This window comes from Phragmites australis, chromosome 3 (assembly GCF_958298935.1).
Source record: "Phragmites australis chromosome 3, lpPhrAust1.1, whole genome shotgun sequence".
Lineage (NCBI taxonomy): Eukaryota > Viridiplantae > Streptophyta > Magnoliopsida > Poales > Poaceae > Phragmites > Phragmites australis.
Window position 1 is genome coordinate 43,506,158 of NC_084923.1, and position 18,443 is coordinate 43,524,600.

General features: G+C 43.3%; 1 protein-coding gene across 1 annotated transcript; it reads right to left on the reverse strand.

The window, feature by feature from the left end:
- Positions 1-1,623: 1,623 nt before the first annotated feature.
- Positions 1,624-2,824, reverse strand: LOC133913235 (4-hydroxy-3-methylbut-2-enyl diphosphate reductase, chloroplastic-like). The gene has a single exon (XM_062356323.1). The coding sequence runs from the start codon at positions 2,303-2,305 to the stop codon at positions 1,937-1,939; it is 369 nt and encodes a 122-aa protein (XP_062212307.1). The 5' UTR covers positions 2,306-2,824; the 3' UTR covers positions 1,624-1,936.
- Positions 2,825-18,443: the final 15,619 nt, after the last annotated feature.

Here is an 18,443-nt window from a genome sequence, read left to right on the forward strand (position 1 = left end):
GTGCGTTTTTAAGAAACATTAGGTAAACAAGAAGTATGTCATCTATTTCGCAAAAAATTATGAGATATTTGTTCACCCTCTCTAGTTGTCATTCTCGATCCTATAGCTTCGAATTCGTTAAAAGTTAGATCTCGGTTGGGGCACACAGAGGAGGAATCAAATTTTATAGATCCAATTCAGAAAGATACTCGTAAGATCATATTTATACTATTCATCTCGTGATCTAATGATTGAATTAAAAGAGAGATAAAGTAGACACGTGTAATTATAAGAGAGAGTCTTTCGTATAATAGAATGCTATATAATTTGCTTCCTGCAAAGGACTAGTAGCAATGACTATGAGTCGATCACATTTGCAGACCGGAAAGCAATAGGCAGGCACGAGAGCAAATCAAGTCAGTGATCCTTATGGTCAAACAATGTGACTTCAAAACACATGCTTGTCACGCTGAACAATCCTCGTCTCGGTCGCATGAAAACGGTCTACACGTGCATGGTAACTGAGTCCCTGTTTTGAAATTGCGCAACACGTGGAAGCGGGTACATGAAAATGTGCCTGGGAAATGGCCTCCGGCGCTTTTGAATTTGGACTCGCATGCCGTCTCTTCGCAAAGTCGGGAAGAACACAGCCCTAACCATAGCGTTTGCGCCAGTTGATTGACGCGGGATGGATTGTTAGAGGCTCATCTTCTTCTTTTTTCCTCACCTTTTCTTCTTTCTCTACCTCTTCTTCTCCCTTCTATAGTTCTATTCCTCCTTTCTCTCTACGGAGCACCAGAGCGCAGGGGAGGGCTCCCGCGCCCTATGAAGATCCGCCCTGGTTCGCGCATCTTAACAAATAAAGACACGTCAAGTGAACCCATCTCGGACGGTACGTGTACTACCTACCATACGACAGCGATAATGATTTTTTCCTCAAACGTGACGGACTGACGGGCGGCCGCGCGGGCTTTGGTCACGGCTCAGCCCAACCTCGAGTCGTTGCGCGAGGTCGGTCAGGGCATGTGCCAACTGACTTCCACAGCAGTGACCAGCGTTTCGGGGGCGCGCGCAACTATATATGATGTGCCCCAGCGATCGAGTGCCGCCGGCGGCGTCGCTCCCCCTCTGCCGGCTCAGCGCCTCTGCACTCTGCCCGAGCGTTCACGACATGCTCGTCGCACGGTTATCGAGCACGATCGTGTCGTAAGTCGCTAAGACGCCGACACGGTGAGCGCAGCCGGGTCTGCTCGGTGGCCTCGAGCATCCACTGCTGGATCACTGCCAGCCACTACTACACAAAATGTCATCACATGCGAATGATAACACTTTTTTATAGACGTTTAGTGTATCCGTCTGGGATCAAATGTCTGTGAAAATGAACGATTTCTATAGGTACAAAACAGATCGACTATGAAAATTCATTTTTATTGATGGTTAGCTTAAGGTTTTTTATATGAACTGTCTGAAAAAATAGAGATATTTTCATATACAGTTTACATAAGGAACCGTTTATGAAAATTATTTTTTACAGGCGATCCACAGCCGAACGGGACCGCAACCACTCTCTTACGTGGTTGATCCTACCTGTAAAAATGAAATCTAGATATCTCAAAAAATAACTTTTGTAGTAGTGAGCTCCTGACTCGATGGATCATGTGTATACCTTACTGATGGTGGAGTTGTGGATGATCTGATTGGTGAGCCAGATGCGCCGGTCCGGGAACAGCGTGCGCGCCTCGTAGGCGAGCTACACGGCGCGCTCCACGCCCATGCAGAAGCCGTGCGCCTCCTCCAGCTTCAGGGTCACCAGCCCTCCCACAGCCGCATACTCGTCCCCACTCTCCTTAACCTTACTGATCAGCTCGCCTGCAGAAACAAATATGCATGGATCGATCGATGAGCACACGTTGCTGGAAGAGGAACCGTTGAGCAAAGTTAGTGTGAGTACGTGTTCTTACTTCTTACTGGTGCATTCGAGGTTCATTTGGCCAACGGTCTCTTCCTTGTGGCCGAAGCCCTTGCGGTTGTAGTTGTCGCCGCGGGCGATGTCGCGGCTGAACGCCTTCTTGTCGAAGTCGGGGTCGCCGGGGCAAGCGGGCATCGCCGGGGGCGGGGAGACTTTGCCACCGCATCGGACGATGGAAGGCATGGAGAAGGCGGCGGCTCCCGGCGCAGAGGACGGGGACAAGGCGAGGCCGAGACGCGCGAGGCTGATCGCCATCTCGATCGTGTCGGTGTGAGCGGGCCGGGATGCTCTTCTGAACTTATGGTCGCTGGCGATGTTCGACCTCGTATCTTCAGCTTTTAGACATCGCGCGAGCATGGTGGGCACGGCGCTCGCTGGGTAACAGTTTAAAATTGCATGGGTGCTTTCGTGAGTGAGGTGAGCGAATCTCTTCCAGTCTTCCTTGACGACTTGGCATGCGCACCGTCCCAGCCGCCCCCTCACCCCTGTTTGCTTGCTCCCATGCGTGGTTTGCCCTGATTCGTCAAGACTCAAGACGGCTCGGAAAACTGCCGTGTGCCCTGCAAACTGGAGCGCGATGCATGCACCGGAAGAAGCCTGCGCGGATCGCCCGTTTCTCGTCTCAAATTTTCGGATGAGCACACGTCTTCTCCTTTCCCTACTCTTCGCTGCAAAGCGATCAAACAGCTCGTACTCAGGCCTTCGCCGCCCTTCCTACAATCGCCTTGCCCATTGCACGCGCGCGCGGCGGCGACGGCGCGGTGCTCGGCAAATCAGCGGGCTTGCCGCGCCGCCCGCAGCTCCTCGTGGTCGTGCCGTCGTGTACGCCGCCCCACGAAACGCGCCATGGCCCATGCATCCCATCCGCGAACAGTTATGGGCCACGGGCCGCGCTTCCGCCGCCGCCGCCGCCGCCGCCGCTCTGATTAGATGGCTTTGGACCTTGTACGCCTACTTAGATCTTGGGCCGAGTGTGCATGCCGCGTCTGAACGCTATGTCCGGTCAAAGATCAACACATCGTCTCCTTGGGCCCCGGGAATAATGTTGTACTTGCCAGCCCTTTTTCTTTCCTTGTCATGATTTTGAAGAATAGCAAACCAAGGTCGCTAGGCGTTTCATACCATTTCTAGTAAAAAAGGAGTTTCATAACAAATGCACTGGTGGATCATTCCAAAGTACTTAGGTTTGTTTGGCAGCATTTTCCGCTCTTAAAAGTATTATTTTTCCTCCTCTAATATATTAGCTGATTGGTGTTATGCTTTTTGGAGTCATAGTAGAAATATTTTTTTTACTAGAATATGTACATACCTAGCAAGAGCACAAAACCACGGCGCAATGAATGGCAAACTGCCCTTCGTATAGTAAAACAGTAAGTATTGATCCAAGCTTAGCTTGAACAACTGATAATAGGAGTTGCGAGAGAAGTCGACATGCTGGAGTATTTTAGTTCACTGCTAACGTCAACATTTGCTCAAGTCAATTTACACAATTATATAGCGCTGGTTCGAGTAATTAACACGCTGAGCCTATCAATCGATGAGATCATATATGATCAATGCACGCGCTAGCTCCACACTCACGTCACAAGCAGTTAATTACTCCCTCCGATCCGCTGGATCACAAAGAAATTAAGACTGACTAATTAACCACGGATCATAAGCTTCAGTTGATGCACGAAAGCGATCGTTCGACTCGACGGGGCCACTCCCCGCTCCCGTCTCCTGCAATGTTCTTCTCTCCTCCCGTAGCAAATCAACATCAACTTCTGCACAAGTTCCAGTACTGCGTGAAGGCGGCACAGAGCAACTGGGCGCGTAGACTAGAGGCCACGCCACGCACTGCCGCGCGCCTGATCGAACGAGACAGGGACAGCACGTACAAACGAAATCTCTGAATGAATACTGGCGCTAGCTGCGACCCTGCAAACGGCTCGCGGTCAGTCGCCGCAGAGATTGTACATCGACAGCTCGTCATGTCAGTCTTGAAACCAGTGCATTCCCTTTGCCCCAGCCAGCTAGGTCGTAGAGTAGTACGTTACCCGGCTAGAGCAGCAGATGAGCCAGCCGCGATCGACGACGACGACGTGCGTACAGCATGCAGCAGCGCGCGCCCGTGGCAGGCAGAACGGCAGAAGCAGCAGCGGCGCCTTGGATCACTCGGTTGCGCCCGGCAGGGCTGTCCCTGCCCTCCTTTATTTCAAAAAAGAACCCGGAGTTTTCAGACGGCGGCAGCGCGCGCCGCGGATGTGCATGCAGCGTGGGCGCGCGGCAGTGGCCTAGCTAGCAAGGAGCATCTTGGCCGGCGGGCCAGGGGATTCTCTTATTTATTTTATGTTTATTTTTTATCTACTTTTGTAACGTAAATAAAGTCCGTGCTAGTGGATTTTTCGTTGAATAATCATCATCGGTTCATGATTCAGCAGCGTGTCATGGAGTGTATGTGGAAGGACAGCAAATACCTAGACAAGGAGAACCCAGGTCCTATCTAGATAGACTATGACTTCAAAGTTTTTGACTGGTTGAAGAAGTGGTTGTGACAGTTGAATTTTAGTTATTAGTTTTTCTAATAAATTTTTAGCTTCTCAGCATATAAAAAAATTAGAAAAATCTGTCAAAATCTGTTTATCAGATTTTAGTTTATTTCAACCATAATCGCTTACTCAGTTAGAAAAAACCATTAAAAACCTTAAATATCTTCTGACTTTTTAAGAAAAAGTTGAAAAAAATATATCCAAACTGGAGGGCAGGCCTGGCACCGCCCCACACATAGTTGGCTAGTACCACTGACTAGTGACTGATGCTAGTTGGTACCTTAGCTTAGCTTAGCTTAGCCTAGCTTGCTGGGCAGACGGATGGGCCTGCATGGGATCTCTATGATGCTGCACAAAAGCTGCCAAGCTGGGCCCCCATGCTACTACTACATTCCAGGCCCACTGCCCAAGAGCCCAGAGACAGAGGGGGAAGAAAACTAGCACAACACCAGCTGGGTTTTGGCACACGCCACGTAGTACAAAGCCAGCGTATACACTCATCACATGCATGCAAGCGGCAAGCGTATACGCCTAGCTTGTGTGTGTGTGTGTGTGTGGACCAGCGTAGATGTGGTGGGTATTTTGTACGTTGGGTCCGGTCCCCAGCGGTGGAGTATTTGGGTTAGCTGCAAGCACAGCTCAAAGCAGTTGTCCGTCTCTTTGGGCCGGCCGGCGCCGGGACCAGATGCCCTCAACTCCAAGCTACTCCATGGTCCCCCAGGTAAATGAAACCAACCAGAATCACACCAGCAACCAGAAGATCTCCTGTGACAAGCCCCTCTGGCCGGCCCTTCCGGTCCATCCATCCCACCCACTTCCTTAACTAAACTCTTACTGCTGCTGCTGCTGCTTGATGCTGCTAAAGAAGAGGTGGATTTTGACGGGAAACTGACACACTTAATACGATCGATTGCATTGGCACCATCAGATACAGGTACCTGCCCCTCCTTTTTCTTTAACTGTTCAGAAATAACTCGCACGAGGTCGGTCGGTCGTTCGATCGATCGATGATGGTCATGCTATTTCCACGCATGGTCGTTCATTCTTCTTTCAGACAAACATACACGATTCTCCAGTGTATTATTATTATTATTACAACAACAACAGAGATTCAGTTGCGCTCGTGTTACACATACAAACACAATACATGCGCGTGGTGACACATTTTGGTGCGGGGGAAGGGAGCTACATGCATGGCGGCAGAGCGGCCCACGTCGAGCGGTAGCGGGGATGGCAGTGGCATCGAAATGCTATCGGCTTTAATAATTTATTATGACCAGTGTCGTTATGGGCATGGCGGCATGGCCTACCACGGCGGCAAGTTGTTGCACCGGTGATTCCCTCGCAGCTCGCCTGCCTTTGTGTGTTGTGGGCATCTCTCTCACTTGACCCCACTCTTCCTGTTCCTCTTCCCCTCTCTCTACACACATCACTTTCTTACCTTTAGTATTATCCGTTTTCCCTAGTGGCATAGGAGAGAGGAGAGAGAGACATGCTGATAGGGAGATGTGTGCATGAGAGAGAGGCAGGGGTGACTAGCGGTGTTAGATACTACTGGGGATTTCAATTTTGTATACAATTTTTTTCATTCACCACTGAAAGACTGAAATTCGCTAAATTTATCAAAATTTTGGTTATTTTTTATCCTATGCTCTTTGGATCTTCCATGTCAGTGAAAGAAAATTTTAAAATTAGATTTTATTCACGTCCAAAGTTACTGAAATCCGCTAAATTTTAATCCTGAATACTACTATATCATGCCACACACTGGCAGAGAGAGAAGAAGGGGAAATGGTGGATCATGTTCATGGATGCCCTGACCTGTTAGGATTGGGGGGCCATAGGCCATAGCCATTCAACATGCAGCCCTAGGGCCTTAAAAGGGGTAGCTACCGATGAGACGATAGCCACCGACTCTGAGGAAGAAAGTGACTAACTGGACAAAGAATAAAAGATGTTGGGGATGCAGGTGCCATGGCCGCCAGTTGGAAATAATCACCACAGTGACTGGGGCAGATGGGGTCTCTGGCTGCTCAGATGTGGCAAATTGTTCGAATCGGTGGGCATTCCTGCTAGCCCCGGGCCGGGGTGCCCACACACTTGTGGTGGCGTATCCGTCGACTCTGCCCTACCATGCTCCAGGAATTGACCATTCGGAGCTCTGCTTTACACGCTATAGTTCTTCACACGGTTTTCGTTTTTATATTCTTTTCCTGATGACCCGCCCTGTCATTATGGATTTATGATTGTGCTTGCGAGATGCGTCGATCGATTTAGGACCGGGCAGCTTCTACTTGATTGCTTTGTGTTTCCAATACAACCAGTTGCTATTTAAGCCTGAATATTTATGAGAGATCTGAATTTCTGCTGTAAATCAAGAATTTTCTCTTATAGCAAAGACATCGAAATGACGTAGTCGGTAATCGATTACACTCACAAACTTGCATGGCTCGGAGATTAAATGTTCAGGTGAATCATGTGAACCAATCCACTGGATGGGAAGGAAAACAGCGATGCGTGCGTGGTACAGAGTACAGACAAGCCTGTGTGGACTAGAGCTACGCATGCATTCAAGCGCACCTGGAATATCTTACCTGGCAAACCATCAATTTAACTCCCCACCCCTGTCGCATTCTTCCCCCATGTGCCCGCAAATCTTCAGAAGCACACAGATTCACACAAGCGCGGCGGAGGCATATCCGAACGAGGTCGCCATCGCGCCATATATGCGTGAAACAAGCAGCTCCCAACAGTCATGTGTGCTTGCTGCTCTCCAATGGCGCCGCACAGCACAAACGAGTGCAAGTGCCTATGGGCGTAGCTGGATACGGCTGTTGCTTAATCGGCCAGTGGCAGGTGCATGCACCAAACATACGCAGGGACCTGCGGCCCTTTTCTTGGCAATGAAGGTTCGCTCCGGCCATCTCTCCGATCAGAGCTCGAGAACAGGATAAAAAATTAACCAACGCATGATATGATTGGGAGCACAGTATCAGCACACCATGTCGTCTTCGTAGTATAATATATGTGCAGGGAAAGAGACTGGAGAGGGGAAGAGAAACTTTACGCTAAAGTGACATGGTATTGTTGACTAGCAGCTTGAGCTGAACTTTAGTCATGCCTGGCAGCAGCCTGATCATTTTCTTCCTTGCTGCAGAGGCCGGACATGCATGCAGTGCAGCAAAAGGCCGGCTCCATTGATCGATCTGTTGTGTCGCGCGGCACTAGTGGAGAAGGAAAAGGCGCCTTTGATTTGATCCACAGGTAGTGTGCGATTAGATACGCTGATTAGGACACGGTGATATCGATCGAGAAGCTCGGACAACAAAGGCTTGGAAAGGTGCAGATTAGACTAGATATATACCATTGTACATGCGAGTTGATGCTAGCTAGAATAATGCTAGATGATCTAGAAGGCCAGCGTCTGCAGCTTTTGGATTCACTGCATGTACATCCGTGCTCAGCTAGCATACGCTACACTAAAAGTATGGAGTGGACGACAGATTACTGTCACATGTGTATTATTTTTTAACTGATGACCACATCATTGCTAACAATCGCTATATATTGCGCTTCTTTTATTGCACCTAGCTAATTCCAAGCTTAGAATAATCCGCTGTTGGGAGTATTTGGTCACGTCAAGAAGCAGCCAATAGTAGTATTTTTTTCCGCCCGTCCTTGACCCCGGTGCTGACAACTTCTCGCCCCTTCCCTCGATCTGGTGTGGATAGATTCACCGGCAGTACTTTCTCTGGAGGAAGAAAGAACACACCGGCGAAAGGGCTTGCTTGTCCGGGGTTACACGTCACTCGATCGTGTGACATGATTGGCCACCTGGAAAGGGCAAAAATGCAAAACCACCCCAAAAGTCATTGGATTTTGACTTCCCAAAAATTGTTTTGTCGAAAAACCCCCTCAAAGATTTGGTTTTGTTAAAAAAACACCCCCAAAAATTTAAAACAAATCACAAAAATTCTATAAAAAAACTAGAGATAATTTTAAGACCTTTTGTGAATTTTTTTTTCAAAATAATATCCTTTGTATCATATTTCATGGAGAGTAAGTTTGAGAAAAAAAAGAAAAACGTGCAGCTCATTTATTAATTCGAGTTAAATGCATAGTTAATTATTTACTAATCCAAAAATCATGAAACAAATTTTTTTAGTCTTCTTACATGATCCTCTATCTTATAAAAATACATGAAATCTTGAAATAGTTATTGTAACATGCAGGATTGAGTAAATGTGTTGCAGATAGATTAATTCATAACTAATCTATAACACCTCCAAAATTAGTGAAACCACTTTTATTGTTTTACTTATACAATTATTTGTGTAGGAAAAATAATGGTAGACAAGACAAAGTTAAAATAACATGAGTTAATAAATGAGTTGCACATTTTCCTTTTTTTTCAAACTTTCTCTCTATGAAATATGATACAAAGGATATTATTTTTGAAAACAAATTTCACAAAAGGTCTTAGAATTGTCTCTAGTTTGTTTTAGAATTTTTTTGTGATTTTTGTGATTTTTTTAATTTTTTTTGGGGGGGGGGGGTTCAATAAAGTCAAATTTTTGGTGGGTTTTTTGCAACAAAATAATTTTTGGGAGGAAAGTCAAAATCCAAATGACTTTTGGAGGAGTTTTTGCATTTTCCCCCCTGGAAAAAGATGAAAACAATGCGTTCTCTAGCTAGGCTAGCCCGTGAGTTTGCTACATCGACCGGGAGTCCTGAACCAAATCTGCTTCGGTACCTGCAAATTACCATGTTTGCGAGGCTGGGCACCGTCGTCGAAACTCTTGGGAACATCTTGGGAACATCAGATGAGCCTCTCGCCTGCCTGGACCAACGCCATGCTCGGTATGGGAGGTCTGGGTCAGCTACTCGATCGATCGGCTTGCTTGGAAGAACAGGAAAGAGCTGATGCATGAGCTGACATGGCTATATGTGCACGTGGGGGGAGCCGTCTTCTCACGTGATTGGGGCCAGATGCCAAAAGGAGGGGTGGGCGAGGTCCTTGGATGCTGTTGGTGTGGTCCGGTTCTTCCTCTTGCTTTGTTATGGCTAGTCCTTTCAACTAATTGCAGAGGGAGAAAAAACTGAAAACTGCACTACCCACAACAAAAGTCTGATCATTTCCCTCCAGAAATAAAATATGACAACAGGAGGAGATTTTCGATTTATGTTCTCTAGCCGTCCACATCTACGTGCCTTTGTGTTGGTGATATTTTTTCTGTTCTTCATATCAGTTTTCACACGTTGCGGATTTCTTAGATCCTGGACCGACGTGACAGCATCCGCAAACTGAAGTCAAGGAGATGGTAAACATGACCGGAGGTGCCATATGTGTGTCTCAGTGTATTTGTCAAGTACTACTTCAGAATGTTTTGCCCATGCCGGAAGGGCATTTCTTTTCAGTTAGACACTGCTTCAATCAAGCTACAATTCTATTGCTTTTTAGTGTAACTTTCAAGATATCATTACGCCCTCTCCTTAAGTTTTGGAGATGACAGTTCGCCAATCCTTATAATTGAATCCTCGACCGTCATACAGGAGCCAAACTGATTGGACTAGTAACAAATCTTCGAACAAGCTATCGAGTTTATCACCTTCTATCACAGGGCGCACGCGCTGGTTTGTGCTATGCAAGTGGCGGAGCTTGAAGAGAATTGTCCAAGTTAGAGGGAGCATGCTAAAGTTTGTGCTTTTGCTAGTAGGAAGTCACAAGTGGTAAAATTAAGTGTTTCCTTTACAACATCTTAGCGTGGCAATTGTCGCTCGCTCATTTCAGGGCCACTTCATATTGGGACTTGGGAGATCTCCCGTCATCATGTGAAACCCTACATATCAAGGCCATCCATATTGTTAAATCTGATGTGTTTAATTCAAAGCTATATATTCATCTCTCTAAAAATGTTCCCATCTTCTTCTCTTCTTTTTTTTTGGCGAGTAAATACTTCTGGTATCTGCAGGTTTGCCATCAATGGCATCAATGAGACAAACACACCTAATGTTTCAATTGGTCCTCCTTCCCTTGCATTATTTTGTAAATTCCATCGTGTCATTACTCGTGTCCACACATGTTTTAAGCTGGAAATAATGTTCCATTGAATTTGAGCGATGAAATTTGGTTCCAAATATTTTAAGTTTTTTTTTAAAGAAAATAATGTTCTAATGGGTACAATTTATGTTATGTTAGTAATTGGCCAACAAAAGTCTCCTCTTTTGCTCTCAAGGTCCAGAAATCACCACATTAATCAGAGAAAAAAATTCAAAGTGTCCTTATACGCACATGCATATAAATTACCCACCACTGATATTATAAAAAATTAAACCCAAAATACTCATATATCTTCTTGTATATTAACCACCTCTGTCATTATTAAAAATTGAAGCTAAATGCCAGAAAAAAAGACAACATAAATTTGATTATCATTATCTTAGTCATTGTGCAAAAAAAGGAACCATAAGTTTAATCTCAAGAGCCAGAAAATTTCACGTTAATCCGAGAAATAAAGAAAAGATTTAACCATCTATTTTTACAAGCCCAAATTAACAGTATAAATTAGTTCTAGAGTTTAAGGTAACAAATATGGAATCCATTGAGATTACGATGCTAACAAGCTCATGTTGGCAAGAAGCCATTCAATGCTACGAAGACAACATCTTACAGACGGGAATATGCATACGAGGTATATCTTCTATTATCTTAATATTTGAGAGGAAAAAGAAATTTTCACGTTCGCTCTTAAAGCCACAAAATTATCACATTAATCGAAAACAGAAAAGGATCTACACCATTGATTGTTATGAACATTTAACAGTCTAGATTAAACTAAAAAGTCCATATCAAATACGATTGATAAATAGCTAAATTCAGAATTAGAAAATATGGAAAAAGGAGAGAAAGATCTAAATCGTTGATTTTCACGGGACTAAGTTATAATGATGTAGATTTAATCTAGAGAAGTCCGCATTGAAGTTAAGGTGTCGCATAACAAACTAAAATTAGGACTCTAAGTCCTATTTGGAGAGCAATCTTTTTGCTAGAAGGAAACTAATATGAAGTCTATTTATTATATTAGTAATTGTCCAGTAAAAAAAGTTTCATCTTTCGCTCTTAAGGCATATAAATTACCACATTAATCAAAAAAAAAAACAAAATGTCACTATATATATTTATAAATTATCCATCACAGTCATTACGAAAACCAGCACTGCCATTAAAAAAATAAAACCAAAAATATCCATATACATGCTTGTATATTACTCACATATGCCATTAATGAAAAATAAGAGTTCTTTTGGAAACTAATCTAAACGATCAACGCATGCAATTTTCTCAGATACGATTGGTAAACAGAATAAGAGATTGAAAACAAAAATTAAACATAATCCTATGTAGATAAAATATGAGATATCAATATGTATTAGAGTCCTTCTATAAACTATTTAAAAACATCCTAATCCCAAGACCTGCAATTTCCTAACATTATGTTTGGCGATATGAGCATTGATACGATCATGTGGAGGCGAACAAAAGGGGGAAGATGTAGCTGGGGAGAAAAAAAAAGGAGATAGAAGCCAATCCAAGGTTTTGGTGGTTTATGCCGACTTTGAGGCTGATGTTCAAAGTGATAGCGGCCATGTCATATCGGTGTAATAGGTAAGGGGGTGTCCCACGTGGCGCGTCCCGTGCCGCCAAGTGTCAGCTAGTAGTAGGTATTGTCAAGACCACGGACGCATCGCGTGACCAACCTCCTTGTCGCAAAGTGAGGTCTTGCGACCAATCTTTGTTAGCCGTAGAGTAGGTACTCACCTACTCAGTCAAATCTTATTTAATGTTGCCTACTCGAGAGTTTTTTTTTTTCTCCAGGCATTTAATTTCATGAGATATGGTTGTGGGGTGGTGTGGAGTTATAGTGATCCATCTTATAGCATTTAATACTACTGGATGATCTAACGGGTGAGCTTTATGTCATTCGATGATAGTACAAGATGTGTAGGACGACAGAGCAAAGCAGACATGCCTATTCGATATTATAATAGACTAGAGATAGTTGACTTTATCAGAGGTAGATCTGTCATAAGGTGAGCCTACTTATCATGACGTCGGATAGGCATATCATGACGTTTGGTGAGTGCGGTAGTGGGGAGGGGCGGAAGCATGGCCGGATGCGAGGATACAATGCTATCTTCTCAACCAGCAAGCAGCAATGCGACGCGAGCAAGCTGGAGATCGGTTTCAACGGCGGCCGGATTCGACAAGGAGGAGGTGGCGGCGCCACTTGAAACGAGGAGGTCATGGTGCACGTGAGCACGGCGGTGAAGGGAATCTTCGGGTACCTAGGCCTGGTCACCCGGAGTACTTCAACACGCAACAGCTGATGGACAGATCGGACGTGTACTCCTTCGGCATCTTGCTGTTCAAGGTGTTCCACGCCGCCCGGTGATTGACGAGGGCCTGGACCTTAACCAGATCAACCTTGCCGAGTGGGCCGTCGTACGGCAGCAGAAGGGGCAGCTCGACAAGATCGCTGACTCGAGGATAATCGAGCAAGTGAAAGCTCGCTGCACAAGTTCACCGAGACGGCAGCTGAGAAGCGCCTGGCGGACTACGGCCTGAACCGGCTGGCCGTCCATGGGCGGCGTGCTGTGGAATCTCAAGTACTGCAGGAGACGCACGTGAGGTGCATGGGACACGTTCGAGGACAGGGATTCCGCAGCGATGGACGATGCGGACTAGACGAGCGTGGAAGACACGGGCGTCGCCAACAACAAGGTGTTCTCCCAGCTGAGCAGCAACAAAGGACGATGAGCTGCTTGTGAGTTGTGACCGGTAGTGCAATCTGAGTTTTTGCTTAGTTATTAGATAAAGCTACACCTCACCGTTCTCTCAATCCTCCGAAGCCCATGCATGCTACAGCAGCCAAAAACTTCAGAATCGTTCCTGACCATGCTTAAAGTGGTAATGCAGCGGAATGTTGCGAAGCTTGCTGTCCCAGCTATCTGGATCATGGAGAGTTCATGGTCGTTGTAAGTGTGCACAGGACCAAAATAGTTGACAAATGATTAACCGATCTTTTTCTTTGCTTCACAGTCATTATGACTTTGGCATGAGTTTTGGTCCATATAGAATTACTACTATATAACTGTCTAGCTAATCCCTCAGTTTTTGAATATTATAACAGTTTTGACCAACCAAGGCATATGCTTAGAAATTTATGGTTTGGATAAAATTAGGCAAAAAGAACCCTATAATAATATGACAAACATGAAAAACCAGGTAATAGAATTATGATGTGTATTTTTGGAAATTTCACTTTGAGGGTGAAAAAATGGCAAGTATTGCAGAAGAAAATCTTGGTGAGAGCAAAGTATTTGGAAATAAGAAAAAGTATATACAGTGCTCACAAACATATATAAGCACTGGTCCAATTCAAAAGTTAATAATATAAAAAATACACCGCATCTAATCTAGCCGTGCAAATGCGCAGGTCACCTTACTAGTTTTCTAGAAAGTATGTATTCCACGAGCACATCGTCTAACGTATAATATTTTCACGAATATTATTACTCAACATGTGCTACGCCACTCTCCTGTTAGTGCAAAGTGAAGCAACTAAATATGCATGTTTTAACGAGGAAAACTTTATTAGAGACTATGAAAAACTTTGATACATACTACTACAGAAATATGTTTTATTGTCGGCTTCAAAATGTTTTTGACTATCGATTTTGAAGTCGGCAGTAGGTAACAGACAGTGATAGTTAGAATACTATCACTGTCGGTTTAGGAATCGACAGTGTTTATGAGGAACCGACCAAATAATATTCAAATTAATTATTAGGACGATTATTTGCTTAATCACGACCATGGTAATTAACCGGAATACCATCCCGATAATCTCGACATATGTTTTATGCCCAAAATCAAAATACATGTCTTTCTAATATATAACATCACAACAAAATTTAAGAATTAAATTATATTATAAGTTCTTAAATATTTAACCATTTACACAATTTACAACAAAAGAAAATTAGGAAAATAAAGAACAGTTCACCTTGTAACCAAAACTAGAAACTACTTAACAAAATATTAACATCTATAAACCAACAAAAGCTAGGTTAAGCTGAAGGGATCGATGATGTTCTAAGATAGAGATGAATTAGGACACTTAAAATTTAATTGGCTCTAAAAGCTTCACAAGATAAACATATATCAAATTCTATCTAAATGTGATCTAGGTTTATCTAGTGTGTCTACTCTACCGCTTAAAAGAGTTTTACAACGTATAGCCAACCCTAGCAAACTACTCAAGATAAATGCGCAAAGGTAGATTGCAAGTATGTAAATACGAAAATGTAAATAAGGTAGAGAGAGCAAACTCGACATAAGGGATTTTTATCCTGTGGTATCGGTGGCATAAACGCTACCCCTAGTCTACGTTGGAGCTCTACCAAGGATATACTCCCGGTCGACCCGATCACGACTCTTGAGCCACCAAGCCACCAAGGCAAGGCTTTAAGCCAGATAAGCCACTAGCCTCTCTGCCGGTCACTTGCCGCCGTGATAATTGCTTGAGCCACAAAGGCAAGGGTCTCCATATCCGCGCATAATCGCCTTGTCGTCGCTCCATACCAAGTCGAAGGGTCAACAAGCTTACCGGTGAGTCACCAAGATTTCAAGGTATCGGCGTATCTCTTGGTACAATTTAGGATCGCTCATTAATCCCCTCTCAAAGTCGTAACACCTAGCTACAACTCTCTCTAGGCCTATAAGCACTCATCACTCTTTAATCTTGTGCTTAATCGCCTTGACTGATCACTTTAAACACTTTGGTGACTTGGATGTCTTCTCAAGTGTTTATGAGGTTCCCTGAACTCCAGCAGCGTATCACTCCTTCAAATGACTGAGTAAAAGGTATTTATAGCCTCAAACTCGCGAACTAGCTATTAACTCAACAACTTAGAAAAGTTGTTAACATCGGATTGTCCGATGACAACAGTAGTACAATTACCGGACAATCTGGTGAGTACACCATCAGAAACTAGCCATTGAATTCTACTAAAAGTCATCCTGAACACCAGACATTTGAGCCATCACTGGACTATACAATGAGTACATTTGAGCCATCCGAGCCTATGCAGTCTCTTTGTGTAAATTGCTCCGGTGTAAATCTCTGGTGTACACTGCACCTATCATCGGACCATCCAGTGAGGTATTCGTTGATCTTCAACTCTTAGAAATGCTTCTGCCAGAAATACTCTGGTGTGAAGCATCCGGTATCTACAACACAAACACCGAATCTTCTAGCAAGTTGATCTTCGTTCTTCTGTGTTTGGATTCTTCTCTACAAGAATTAGTTCGACGTGATCCTTCGGTGGTCACCGGACCATCCGATGAAGCCATCTGCATTCTCCCCTTTGTCAACAATGCTCTGCTGCTTCTGGCCATTTGACACTGGACCATTCGGTGAGGTAAAACTGCTTGTAGATACAAAGCTCCGACGCGTATAATTCTTTCCGCATCGGACCATCTGGTGAGTTTATTTTTCTTGGGACTTCTCCAATTCAACCAAACTTTGTCCTGGCTATGGTGGCTTCTTGATGTATTGCATCCATAAGACATACTAATATATATTCTTGACAAACATATTAGTCTCGATGACTATGTTGTCATTAATCACCAAAATCATAATCATGGTCTAATAAGGTCATTTTCGCTACAATCTTCCCTTTTTGTGATTGATGACTACACAACCAAAGTAAGAGACAAATAAAAAATGGTACCAGTTGTAAATGGCCAAATGTCTTGCCTCTTTGCTTGGATGAATTTGTCTCCTCTTGTGGCTACAATGGAGATAATTCCCCTCTTTCTCTATCAACACTATCTCCCATGATCGACCCATGCAAAAGCTACAATTCTCCCCCTTTGTCAACCATTATGCCTCTTTGCTTTGGTCATCAAAATCATCTCCCTTTGTCAACAATATCAAAAAAGTCTACAAACACATGTTGGACTCAATAGAAAACGTTAGAGCACACATGAGATATCTTCATGATCCATGATCTAATAAATTGATACCAATTGTAGGAATGCATATCAACTATGCAATAGATATGAGCAATGGATATCATTTGAAGAGAAAACACATGGATCACAATTTATAAAACTCACAAAATATGATTTAAACTCCCCCTATATGTGTGTATACATTTGCATAACTAGACAATATATGGATATAGGAAGTTTAAGCCATATTATGCATGGAGGTAGGTTAAATTAACAAATAAATTGACAATGATACCAATTGAAGCCTTTAAGCATTGCATACCTCTGGGGACTTGTAGATTACTCCATTAGACTACAAAAGATATAACTTGCAGCACATATTAGTCTTAAAATCATAACCCATAGGATATACTCTATCTAAATGTGTATATACAAGTGTTGAATACTTGTGAGAGACATGCACTTGTCATTGACGACAATGAGGAATTTACCCTATAGATTGGACTCATGACACACAAAGAATATCACTTGTAGGGAAATGCCATGAAAAGAGCCTATATTTAATAAACCATTTAGTTACTTATAGTTTAGAAAAAAACACAAGTAACCTACCATATAAAAACCTATACTAGATATTGCAATAAATTGAAATATGCAAATGCAATCCTAGACAAGGCAAAATACTTGATGCAAAATAAAAAGCATGAACATAAATCAAGCTGTCATTACCTACTTTACCTTTAAATGAGAGATGCTGGGTATATAATGATCATGATCTTTATCAATACGCTAAAAGTTTGTATACTTGGCTTCTTTACTTGAACTTTCACTTCATCTTGTGAGCAAGTCTCCAACTCCCCCGAGCTATCCCTGGGACTTCAAGTCTTCTTTAGAAATAAATTGATTGAGATCCCTTCATATTAGTGATGACTTCTTTGGGCACCGAAATAGGTTGGTTTCACCCTAATCCCCTTCTCCCAACCTTGTGTGCAACTACCATGCTATTGTTCTTCTTCTAGAACTTGTAGTGGTTGCTTTTGTTCTTGATCTTCTAATTAGGCTTGGTGTGAAGATTGGAGGTCTTGTTAGATAGGTTCATTGCTTTCTTCTTCTTCTTTTTTGTCTTCTTCTTGACTTGCTTACATTGGAAGGACTTATGACCTTCTTAATGATACTTGAAGCATGTCACAGTGGACCCATTGGCGTCGAATGATGCAAGGTTCTTGGTGTCGAATGAGGAAGAAGCTTTCACCTCTATATTCATAGTCATCTCATGGGCGGTGATCTTACCGAGCATTTGACTTGAAGTCGTTCTCTTGATGTCATGTTGTCGTAGATGATGAAGACTATCAACTTGTACTTTGAAAAAAGATCTTGGAGTATTCTTCTCACCACTTGATTATCTTCAATCTGTGTCAAACCTAACTCATTGATCTTTTTTACAAGAATATTCAAACGTGAGTACATATCATTATCATTTTTATGGGGTAGTTGTTTAATGTTATTAAACTTAGTAACTAGCACATTATATTTCTCACTACGTATATTCTTTGTGCCTTCATGAATTTCAATGAGACTAGTACAAATATCATATGCATTGATAAGAGAATAAACATGATTAAATGCATCAATATTTAAAGATGATAAAATGATACTCTTCGTTAATGTATCTAATTACCTCTCCTTGTTGGTGATATGTTACCTCATTCCTTTCTCGGTGACTCTTCAAACATATAGACCTTTGGCTTGAAAATAACAAGACATTATAATTTTCCAATAGGGAAAATTTATGCTATTGAAAAGTAAAACACTATGGGTATCCATCCCAACCCCGAACATCACAACTCACTAGACGATGAAGCCTAACCGATCAAAATGAGACAGGGTCTCGAATGCTACTTGAATGGCGTGTCCTTGTGAAAGATGTGAGCTCCAACTCTGATAC

What these genes read in the sequence shown, in the direction of transcription:
- LOC133913235 (XM_062356323.1), bottom strand. Translation starts at nt 2,305, where the DNA reads ATGCTCGCGCGATGTCTAAAAGCTGAAGATACGAGGTCGAACATCGCC.